The sequence below is a fragment of the Xyrauchen texanus genome, chromosome 5 (genome assembly GCF_025860055.1).
Source record: "Xyrauchen texanus isolate HMW12.3.18 chromosome 5, RBS_HiC_50CHRs, whole genome shotgun sequence".
NCBI lineage: Eukaryota > Metazoa > Chordata > Actinopteri > Cypriniformes > Catostomidae > Xyrauchen > Xyrauchen texanus.
The window spans coordinates 39,217,539-39,230,595 of record NC_068280.1 but is presented as its reverse complement, the minus strand read 5'-3'; the positions used below and the strand labels follow the sequence as shown (position 1 = coordinate 39,230,595).

The following is a 13,057-nucleotide window of genomic DNA, read 5'->3' as shown; positions in this document are numbered from 1 at the left end:
ATCTTAAATTCTGTATTGTTGAAAAAATAAACTCAGATACATCTTTTGGCTTAAATTGTCAGCAAATTTTCATTTTTGGGTGAACTATTCCTTTAATATCTGCTGAAACAACATTTTTGTTTATGTTTGTGCAGTAGGCAAGTAACAATGTTATTCTGGCAATTGTAAAATGTCAAATACACATTTTGCCATGAATATTAAATACAAATATGAATTTTAAAGAATTGAGAATAAATTAATTTAGCCAACAAACTGAAAGCACCGGTAATTTCTATCAAAGTTTTATTATACATTTGAGGCTTATTTTGTGTTCACATATTTTTGTGGAGGATATCATTAATTTGTTAAATTACATGTGCAGAATCCGTGAAATGCTGTGAAATGAATTGCAAGATCGAGCCTCATAATATTTCAATTATTCTTTTTTTATCCTCCGTGTGCAGGAACTTTCTGGATAGATTCTCTAGATTTAGATTCAGCTGTCTAATGCATTTGATTCTCCTATACAAATTGACAGAGGCATTTTCTGCACAGTGTCTATTCTCTCATGAGAATGAAAGTAAGAAGGGGCAAATGGGGATTGCAGGATTTTTATTTTTTTTGCTGTCCTTTTCTGCATATCGCTGCCCCCTTCAGCATATCACAGCGCCGTTTCCCGTTCAACCTGCAAGTTGGGGATGGCGGAGGGTGTTATGTGCAGCTTGCACCCATGTGATAGAAAGACAGCTAAGCAATGAATGAATGAATGAATGGAGGACTTGAATAGGACTGCTCTGATAAGCGTCTGAATTGTATTGGTAGTAGACGTCATGATCAGCTGAGTGTCAGCTGATTGCGAACTTGACTCACGTGACCTGACAGAACTAATGCTACACTTGATTTCTTGTTCAGTCAAGATGACGCTCCAATAACATATTTCAAATTGCATTACAGAGTAAACAAACAGGCTAGTGGCGATTTTAAATGTAATGCAGGACTTCCATTCCTACAGCCACGATATTGATTATTGCAATGCCTCTATCAAACATGTGATTTTCTCTTAAAACTATAAGGCAGAACTAAAGCTAGCATGCAGTATTTAACATTGTTATTCACTTACTGTATATGTGAAAGGTCTGTCTCAACTCCTTATAACAACTACAATGTGACTAAAAAAACCTATATGCTTAATAAAAAGTAATTCCTTTTTTTTGCACTTTGTGTATGGCACAGACATAGATAAAGGTCAGTTGATGAGAGGAGAGAGAACTGCGAAACCTAACAAATGAAGCAAGTTTCATAATTAGTCTCATTGTGCATCAGCCACTTTGTCTCTTATATCAGTACTCTCAGCACCATCCTGCTATCTCAGGCATAGAAGAGAGAAAAAAAGCCTTCTTTTTTTTCCAAAAGAGGTGACAGGACAGCATGATATATGACTTGGACTCATGGAAGTTAATTAAATAGCCTGGGCAGTTACTAAAGCAAGATAGTAGAAAGAGAGAAACAGACAAAAGAAGAGTGAAAGAGAGGAAGAAAGAGAGCTTATACAGCTCAACATGGCAGCACTAATTTGAATGAGGGGGAGGGGGAGGGGGGGGGTCAATGTCACTTGGTGAGCATGGATAGTCTAAACATGTTCAAGGTGCTGGTGGAATTATACTAATTCTGCAATTACCAGACATTGACTCAGGTTTGTAGCAGATGAAGGAAAACAGAAAGATAAAGAACAGAGAAAGAATAAGAACAGTGACAATGAGAGGAAAGAAATAAAGTTCTTAGAAGGTGTTTGTTTGAAGTAATTCCTGAGGACAAGGAGCTCTTACACCTGACTGCATGATATTGTGTGAAGTCACATGTTTTGCTCTTAAAAAAAGGAAAATGTAACACACTTTTTTTTTTTAAACTGGGAATATTAAAGAACCCCTTAGTGATTGCACATGATCTATTTAGAAATCAAACTTCATTCAAAGTCATTCTTACTGTGTCTACATGCTCTACCTACGCACTTCTGTCACAATGTCAAATTAGTTACTAAACATCTCAAGTACTGTAATGTCCACTAATAGCAAGTGTGGCATCCCTGGAATAATTTGGGATACAAAAAAGAAACAAAAATAACAGTCACCAGCACATGTGTTTGGATGCTGGTTCCTTGCATGGGATGTCAGTGTGCTGGTATTCCAACAAGGCTTCTTGCCTAGTTTCCAGAAGTAAAATCATTCTGGTCAACTAAATTTGCAATACATGATGGTATTTTTTATTTTATTGTATTGTATTTTTTTAATAGGATACAATGTTGTCCCAAAAATGACAATTATGTTATCATCTTCTCATTGTTATATACAATATTATTCTTATTTTTTTTCAGAACACAAAAGGTCTAAGCCAGATTATCCAACATCATTTTTCAAAAAACTAACATTTTCAGAAACATCTTTTAGGTTTAATATTATAATTTATTATATAATTTTTCTATTCACATATTTTTATATATGTTTTATTTGATTATTAATTTAGTGATTATGTAAGCAGCAATGTACAGTCTGTCACTCGTTAACAGGGTTAGGTATCACCATGCTTATTACACAGATTCCCAAATATTGATTTGCATTGAAACTATGTTATATAATATATAAATATGTGAGAAGAATGAGACCGCAGAGTCTCCAGAAACATTTAATTCCATCTTGGGTTTCTGTCGGAGATCTGATAAACCTGTTGGTTTTTATTTTGTTAAAATGACTGTCATAACAAGCTTGCTAAATAAATAAAAAATGCACATGAAATATTAATTTAAATGTATTCGCTTATTTGTAGAGATTGCAGAGTGATACAAGAAGTAGGACAGATGACTCGTAATACCCTGATGACCGGTGAAAAATAACCTTATCCTTGGATGTGAGGTCATTATTCAGAAACATCAGACTGTTGGCTGGCAGGATTGACCAAACACAATTGAGTATTCCAGAGACTACATTTTGTCATATAAATATCGGACTACACTAGTCAAACTGTATGTTTGTTTTTAAGTGCAGCCAGCAGACACAATGTAATAGATGTGTTGTCTATTTATTGTCTTTTAGATTATTTCACATTACCTTGTTTTTTTTATTTTTATCTCATACAATTGAGACTGCAAACTGGGTAAAATATAGATTAATCAATGACACAGTGCCACCATGGAATAGTGGTGCAGGAAACACAGGTAGCCTACAAGCTCATCTTTTCCATAATACCAAAGTAGATTGTAACTTGGCCTGTCAAACTCTATAAAGGACAGTCAAAGTTTGTAATCTCAGTAACTCAGCAGTTATTGTTTCATCCCATTTAGAATTGAACTTTCCACCTTTATACCCACCATAAAGACAATCCTAACTGTACTACTGAATTGAACAATGACATACACATAGTTCCACAAATACACACCTCGCCTTCTGAAGACTCTAAAGTGAGATCTTTCCTACAGGAAGCTTTGAATTCTCCAACTCCTGCGTTCACTTCAACACCTTTGGGAGCCTCCAGTGTTAGCGTCCTCGTCGGGGACTCTAGCCTGTTGGAGGAAGACCAAAAATCACTTGTCAGCACATGCATATAAACAGACTGATTATAGGCTACATATTCAAGCTTTATTTCATATATGAGACTTGTGAGAGAGAATGATGAGCAGATTGAAAGGGAGGAGAGAATGAGAAGCCAGAAATCAATATGAGTCTAAGATCTGCCAGGGAATGGGATAACTGAACAAGGTTGTCCACTCTGCAACACTGGACATGAAACAACATCAATTAGATGAAAAAGAGAGCAAGATATCTTGTAAGAGAAAAATAAAATAGGCCTATGGTATGTTTGCAAGTAAGTTCTAAAAAGTGACCCCAATTTCACCTGGTATTATCAACCATCTTGGGCAATCTGACAACAAACTCTCAGCACTAAATTAAGGTGTAACATTTTTTTGTGATTGGATCATTCAAACCATATTTGAAAAGTTTTTTTTCCTCATCATTTTTGTAGTATAAATTGTCCTGGGCAAGATAGAAGGACCACCGCCTACTCACCTATCAATCATCCATTGTGCTAAAACAAAAATTTTAAACTTTGTCAGTAATGTGCAGCTTAACAAAATAACCATAAAATCTTAAATTTTTGGAAATGCACAAACAGCATACATGCAGAAGAATTTAAAAAAACTTCTTCAGCGCATCTGATATCAGAGACAACGTTTACATGCACTTAAGAAAACTGTTTATTCAAGGGCTTTTGCAGAAAGCGGCATTCTGAAACGTCATATAAACTTCCAATTTCCTTATGCCGTTTAAGGGAATAAGAGAAAGAGCTTTAACACATTTAAGTTTCTCCCATAGAAGGTGGCTTACTGTGGCCATGTAAACACATAAGAGGCATTCTAACATGTGCATGGAAAGATCGGAGAACATACATCATAGGATGGATCCAAAACTACAAGTCAACACAGTGGGAAGAATTCAACATTTCTGGTACTACAGTGGAAAAAGCACATACACACAAACTATACTTATTTATACACACCAATGTAAAATATTGATATCCCTTATCTCTTCATATTTGCGCTCATACACAGATGGACCAATAATTGTATTCAATTAAAATGTATTTATAAAGCACAAATTAAAACAACAGATGTTGGCCAAAGTGCTCTACAATACAAAAGGGTAAAAATAGCAATATAACATGCATAGAACACACAAATAATACAGAAATACAAAGCACAGCCTCTATTTATTAAAAAAAAATGTTTTCAACTTAGTTTTAAAATCATGTATTGCTGATGCTGATCTAATATAAATAGGTAAACTGTTCCACAGTTTAGGGGCAGCTACTGCATAAACGCGGTAGCGCCACATTTTCAATTCAGTCCTAGGAACTATCAAGAGCTTCTGATCAGACAATCTGTGGGATCTCTGAGGATTGTGCATATGCAACAGGTCAGCAAGGTAGGGAGGCGCTAGTCCATTTAGGGATTTAAAAATAATCAAATCTAACTGGCAGCCAGTGAAGAGAGCATAGCATAGGAATAATATGTTCAAGCTTACAGCAGTCTGCTTGCAGCATTCTGGATCATTTGCAGACTTGCAATGAAAGCCACTCGTGTCCATGTAAAATGTAGTAAATGTTGTCAGTAATGCAGTGTCACAGATTACCATATGACATTCAATAAAGGTACTCGATTCAAATAATTGATAATTGTGCTTGAAATATCATGTTTGTGGTAAGACTAAAATAAATTACTCTTGGTAGAAAAGATGTACCATATTTTTGAGCTTTCCCCTTTTTATTGCATTTTTTCAATATACGGTAACGCACAGTCTAAGTAATGTATGTGGTTACAAAGTCCCTCAAAATATGAATACAAGTGATCAAAGGAGACACATTTGAGACCCATTACAACCAGAGATCTGTCGCGCCTGACCAAGTGTGATTGAATCACCCAGTCTGTTTTTAAAAACAGGTGTAAACAGAGCCGATGTAAAAAAAAAAAATAATACCCATCAGTGCAAACGGTGAGTCAGTGGAAAATTAATGACCTGACAGAAACAAATATATTGACTTAATGGTTCCCACTTTTTTACTCTTCACTTTCCTTCCTTGTTCTATCCTTCTCTCGCCCAATATCTGTGATATCCTTGTCCTCTGACAAGAAAAACTCAATCAGAACATTGATTTTCTGTTCCAACACGCTCCAAAGCAATTCAGCAGCTAAACAAAATATCTTAAGTGTGCAAAGAGTGGACTTGAATGTATATAGAAGATAAGAGAGGACTGCTTTAGTCTGATTCATTAGTCCGCCAGCAAATTCTGCCATTCAAACATCCGTCTGGACCTTTTCTGCCACTCTAGCAAATTTATGTGGTGGAATATTTGTTACCACCCTGATAAGCAATAAATAAATTGCCCATTTAGAATTTTATATTATTATCAGATTCATTCTCCTTTTCCTGAATTCCTCCCTCACTTTTTTCTTTATTCAACAAAAGGTGAGTTGAGTTGATTTTTTCAAGCACAACAAACATTTATGAGGCAATATGCTGACTTGAGCAGTTTTCAGCTTTATTGAGCTAAAAGGCCAATAGAGTTTTAAAAAAGTTGAAGAACTCATAACAGTGAATGTTACTGTGATAAATATGTATTCGGTCTGCCAGATTCCCATTGTGAATGGGTAGATTACTAGGAGACTGGCAGCAAGACTCACGTGCTTTGCATGTATGCCAAATGAATACATATGTAAACTCACTAGAGAAAGCTCTGATGGAGCGTTTGATTGAAAGGAATGTGTAAAATCCATTTTGAGGGAGTGGGAAGAGCCAGATCAGTGAGAAATATAGAGGGAATTCAGCACATTTGATTTCTGAAAGCACAACTGGACCTCCCTCCCTGAGTTCTCATTGGTCAACAAATGCCTACGTCTGAGTGCACTCAAACTGCTTGTTTAATTGACTTCAAATCAACTAAAGAAACACAATTTTAGAAAATCGTCACAAGTTGATTTTATTGTGTTCTATTCATTTAAATTTGTAAAATATACGTTTACTTTGAGTTGGTACTACATTAATATTTTTCCGTAGTGTTAATGTAGAATTGGTGACACTGGGCAGGGGATTTCCATTTCCCAGCATGCTTTTAATGCATAACGTTTGGGCAAGGCAGGACAGGCTGAAGACAAGAACGGATGAGACAATGATCAAGTGATAACCCGAGTGCAGTTTTGGTTTAGAAAGTGCAATAATTTCAAAAATGTGAAGCCAAAGCAAACATAAATGACTTGACAACATTACATCAACAACACTCGACCAAGGACTAAAGAACATGAGGGCTATAAATACACAGACTAGGTAAACAAGTTAACAAGACAACCAATGAAAATACAAAACTGATAACAAGACAATGAAACATGAACCAATAACAAGACTAAACTAAAAACAAGATAACAAGACTACAAAACAATGAGAACAAGGCACATGAACAATAGGGAAACAGGATAATCACATGACTAGACAAGAAACTGAACTAATTTAAAAATAAATGACCTGAAAACAAAACATAAGCAAAAAAATAATAAAAATTTAAATGTGACTACATGGGGCTCGATAGGGAGAGTAAATGAATTGCTGTTTCATGTGTTTTTGTGCAAGATTAATATAAAGGGGATACTTATTAGTGTTTAATGTTTTGTTAAACTGAGATTCAGAAGAGTTTATTTTATGTTGGAATGTTGGGGGTTACCATTTTGTGGAGTGGAGTTTGGTGAGGATAGGTAAAATTCCCTCATGAAATATATTGCTCCCTTCTTTGAGCAAATGATGTGTTAACAATAGCTTAATTACTACACTCCACTCTGTGGTGCTTTCAACCAGCATATATTTATCATGTTAACATTCACTTTCACTAGTTAATATATAAAGAGAATTTAAATACTTTGACATGTCTAATTTAGTTGGATTTACCCAATTCTTTCTTCACAGTGTTTGTGTTGACATTACAAAATATAAATTAGTAATTTACTAAGTTAAGAACTAAATTCAAACATGTGGGACCACTGTCCACGACTGAGGACTCAAGTTCAGCCAAATAGCTGTTTTTGTTTAAGTGTATGTTACAGCAAAAAATAAAAAATGTTCTCAACTTTTGGTCATAAGGTGGCCCATTAAAAGAATACACTTTCACAAACCCTTGTATTTTTATAACAGCATTGGAACCCATTATTAAAGGACAAGTTTTTTTACCACTGCCACACCTATGACATGCAGCTCTACTTGTCTTTCCAGCCTGACGAACCCAATTAGGCCTCTGCAAATGATCCATAATGCAGCAGCACAGCTGGTCTTCAATTAATCCAAGAGAGCACGTTACACCTCTCCTTGTCTCTCTACACTGGCTGCCGGTTGCTGCAAGTATCAAGTTTAAGGCTATGATGTTGGTATACTGAGCAGTCACTGGGTCTGTCCAGCTTACCTAAAATAAGTCCTGCGGAGCTACTTTCCCACCAGAAGGATGTGGTCCGCCAATGATCGGCACCTTGTGGAACCAGCACAAAGAGGTACCAAATCTCTTTCCTGGACTTTCGACTTAACTGTACCTCTATCTGTGAAGCAGACTCCCTCTGTATCTTCAAAAAAATGGCTTAAGCACCATCCACTCAAATTAATTATACATTCATTAAAAATATATATATTTTTTTTATTGCACTCTAATCTCTGTCTTGGCTAGTACTTTTCTAATACAATTGAAACTTTGCAATGCAGCAATTTTGAGTAACTGTGTTCTGAATATGAATTGCTAATGTTGTCTCTTTCCTCATTTTGTAAGTCGCCTTGGATAAATGAATCTGCTAAAATATAAATGAATCTTCCCCATTCGCCCTTTTGACACACTATCCCAATTGAAATCAATGGACTCGCAGCATTCTCTGACACAGCGTCAACTCTAGTGTGCAGGCTCTCTTAGTTACCTGTACAGGTTGAATTCAAATTACAAGTGTACGATTTGTAAATCATATGCTACTCCAAAGTTGCCTTTTATGGTTTGACCTTGGCTGCTACAACTTGTAAGGCAATTACTATGATGTGCTTTTGATGTGACTGGTAATAAGCCTTTGACATTTGAAGGGTTTGAACTATGCACATTGATACACTGTGTGTGTTTGCAGCTGATCATGTTGAAATCTCAGTACAGTTTGCAATTTCAGCTTGAGATGAGCATGTAATCATAATAATACTGATATCAATGCTGACACAGTGCCATTTATTTGCATTTGTCATTTGTGTATGTAAGGAAACAAAACCCCATGTGATGTCCCTCACTATAAAATTCTTTGTAGCTTAAGTAACTACTTTAATAAGATGAACATCTGTGGCTTCAAGTGGAGTCAGAAATATTGTAATTACAGAGATACATGCACATGAATGAGCAAACAAATTAATATTTACCAATTGTTTGCATTGCCCCCTAGATTATGCTTGTCTTTTAATTGGAATATTGTAAATTCAGTCTTATGAATTATTGAAATTAAATTCAAATTCCAATATCCCATGGGGCATCATAATTCCAGTCATATTCCAATTGTATTGTAAAATACTTGAAATTAAGTATTTCATAAACTTCCTAAAATTAATAATTAAAATTAAATTGTTGAGACTCAACTGTTAGGTCATACTAGACACTTTCAAGTTTTTTTTAATGTATTAGGTTCTTTTGGAACACATTTTCATTATTTTATATGTTTTCCAACTTTTGCAAATTTGTATTTATTTTTTTAACAATTTTCGAGGCTTTCTTCTCTCTAGAGATTTGTGTGTTTGGCCTTACCATTTATCACCGTGTCTCCAACATGCACATGGTTACTGAAACTGGCTTCTGACTTTTGACTTTTGAGAATACACCAATGACAACATCAGGGAGCTCAATACCAGCTGCTAAACTTTGACCCCTGGTTCCTCTATGTGTATTTAAGTTTGGTTGCAGCCTTTCAGATTGATGAATGACACTGTATTATGGGTAGATGAACATCAGCCAATGCCAAAGATGAAAAAAACTGAAATTTGACATTTTCAAGCATGCCTGAGTTTTGATGTTTCTTTCTATGAGTTTCTCGCTTGCTGCTCTTACTGGGATCCATAACAAAACCAAGGGGACTCTTGAAAAGTCATTTATAAAGTTGTGTTAGATGTGGTGGTAAAAAGATAAAAAAAGACACTAAAACATCACCCTGCTAAATTGCTTTAAACTGTTTAAAATAGTTTGCAGGCCTTAGTTTGCCTGTTGGGCTAGCTGGTCTACAAGCCTGGGGTGCTATTCTTGACTTAACAATATAACTCACTGCTTAATCATCATAGTATGATGCATCACTGGAGAAATTAACTATCAAGTCACAATTGTTTCCCGAAACCATAGTAAATATGACATACATCCATCGTTCAAGCCACATAGTTTCAACAACATAGAGCTGTTGTTAATAACATCACGCAGGGATTGGAGTAATAATTTCCATTAAACATTTTATTACAATAGCTCATTTACACATACACTAGAAAGAGGTGGAATGCGAGAAAGCACTGAAGAAACAAAATCGGCATGCACTACATTATGAGACAGATGCATTGTGCTGCAATAAATGGGTTTCCTTATACATCAGATATCGGGGTTCCCCGACACACTTGAGCCCATATGTACATGCACACTCTTCAAATGGGTGCATTCCATTCAGAAGTGAAATTCCCTTTGCCCTAATCCTATATATTTATCATCCCCCATAAGAGCAGTTGAGGGCTTCGGTCAAAAGTTTTGAAACACTTACTCATTCTTTATTTTCATATATATATATATATATATATATATATATATATATATATATATATATATATATATATATATATATATTTTTTTAATATAAATTTTTTTTCAGATTTTAGAATAATAGTAAAGTCATCAAAACATAAATGGAACTATGAGAATTATGTTGTGACTAAACAAAATCCAAAATAAATCTAAAATGTGTTATATTTATCATCTTCAAAGTAGTCACCCTTTGCCTAGAATTAGCTGACATGTACTCTTGACATTTTCTCAACCAACTTCTTGAGGTATCACCCTGGGATGCTTTTTAAAAATGTTTAAAACATTTTTATTGAAGGAGTTCCCATCTATGTTAGGCACTTATTGGCTGCTTTTCTTTATTATTTGGTCCAAGTCATTGTAGGATTAGCCACGAACAAAGCCATCAAATGAACACAACATCACATTCCACAGATCAGAGAGATCCCACACAGAGCCATTAGAGAGTCATTAAAATGAATCTATGGTGCCTAAATTGCTGGAGGAGACCGTCTCTCCCATGCCTGCTTAATTTTCAAACTAGGGTTTGTAATGACAAAGCTGACCAATAATGAAGATCCTTCTTTGTTCCACAAACTTAAACCCTTAGCATGACCTTCTGAACTTCCATACAGAGCTAAAGCAGGATTTCTTTGAACGGTTTCCTTGTGAGATCCTCATCCCAGTCCCAGTACTTGTGATTTAACCCTATAAAATATACACCATACCTAGCCTTGCTAGATAATTCTGAAAATGACTGTATGATCTGTGATCACTTTTATAATTGATAAATTAATGATTATATCCAATGTACCTTTTAAAATATGTGTAATGATTGGTAATCACTTATAACTGACAAATCAATGATTGTAATCTTTAATCTGGTTTGATTCATCTCATTCTACTAAGAATGTAACCATTCAACTGGATATTATACCCTGACAATCAGGTTTCTCATAACGTGTAATGTAGTATCCATGTTGTAAAACCAATAAATTAACCAGTATGATTTGTAACTAAGGATTTACATGATTTGTTACAATATTCATGAAAGAATGTCATATTTAGTATGTAAATGCTTGCTTGTTAATATAGAGAATGTTTATTACAACGAATGTCATGTCTCTTGTACTGTTGTCAAGATATAAATGTTCATGATTAAACATGCACTATTTTTGAGCAGGAGTTTGCAAGAATCCTCCACAAAGGATCGTAAATCAACTTTGGGAAATGGACAGACCAGTCAACCATGTGACTCTGAAAAGCCACTTCTAATTGGCTCAGGACACCTTTGGGCATGGCCAATTTCAGTTCAAAACTTTCCTACCCAAGGAAGAACTTTCTCTTCTGCTCAATTTCTGTTCTTGCAACGCTCTCTTGGAACTGGTCTCCTTTCTTCGGCTATCTTGCTGCTTCCAGATCCTCCGTGCCATGTAGATTCCAAGGAAAACTCGGGACACACAAAGTCCAGAGGAAGCATCTCACTCTCTGCTCTAGTTCACACACCCAACGGGAGTCACAAGTCCTCCTTGCAGAAGGCCTTGCTTCATCCAGACAATCACAATCCGCGATCATAACAGAGTCCAAAACATCGACGGAACGAACTTTCGACAAAGAGCCAAAGAACCAAGCAACACAAGAAATGCAACACAAGGAAACACAATGACATGCAAGTACATCTCCAGACTTTTGCTCAATGTGCTGGTATATTAGTTAAATACTTTGGGTAATAAGATTGCAAATCGTTCTGGACTCAAAGAAGGATAAATGGTTCTTGAGGCATTGTCAACAGACTCCATAAAGTTCATTTTCTCTGTATTGATCATTTACTTCACATTCTGTGTTATATTATTATGTGTTAGATTAGTCTTATGTTTAGAATAGCAATAAAGTTAGTCTGCATTCAAAGATAATTTGACTGTAATAATATATAATGTAGAGTCAGGACAGTTTAATTTAATTCCTAGCTCACACATACTCTTTTCCTACATATAATGGTGGGAGAATTGCGGCACTCTAATCCATACCATGTACATTTATTGTACCAAATTTCCTTCATCATCAATTAAAAAAAAAAAAAACATTTAATTACATTCTAATTACGTTTTATAATGAAATAAATTTATATGGTAGCACAATAAAACTTTTGTCTACAAAACAAATTTCAAACATTTAAGCATATGCCTTCAGATCAAAAGAATTTTAAGATCATGTGAAACATTTCTCTAACAAAAAACATATGTGTTAAAGAGCTTTTCTTAGCCTTTAATCCATTAAACGGTCACGGTTTCGGGAAACACCAATTTGTTGAACTATGCTGGTAATGATGGAACTTGCGACCATAGTTGGCTAATAATGCTTTTGGGAAACGCACCCCTGTTGAATCTGCTCTTCAGATGGTCTCCTGCCTATTCAAGCAAACAAGTGCTCTGAAACCAAAAAAACAGACCAGAGGCAAAGAGCTGTTGTTCCAAACACACAAAATTGCGATGCTGTTTGCGAATGTTCATTGGAACAATGGTTTCAGGAAACACCAAATCATTGAAATATATTGGTAACAATGGAACTTGTGGGGAAAGACAACCAGTTAAGGGTGACCAGTTAAGACCAGCATAAGACCAGCTGGTTTAAGCTGTTTTTTCCAGCAGGGTTGTGATTATTATTGCAAATATTTCAAACTTAAGGTGCTAAAATCTGAATCACAACGTTGCAGATAATGTTGTTGAAAAAA

General features: G+C 35.3%; 1 protein-coding gene across 1 annotated transcript in view; it reads right to left on the bottom strand.

Moving 5' to 3' along the window:
* LOC127644056 (zeta-sarcoglycan) overlaps positions 1-13,057 on the bottom strand; it is a 530,452-nt gene that overhangs the window by 39,447 nt on the left and 477,948 nt on the right. Inside the window, exon 7 of the mRNA XM_052127069.1 lies at positions 3,409-3,532. Coding sequence (XP_051983029.1) covers positions 3,409-3,532 — 124 coding nt within the window. The remainder of the gene's footprint in view (positions 1-3,408; positions 3,533-13,057) is intronic.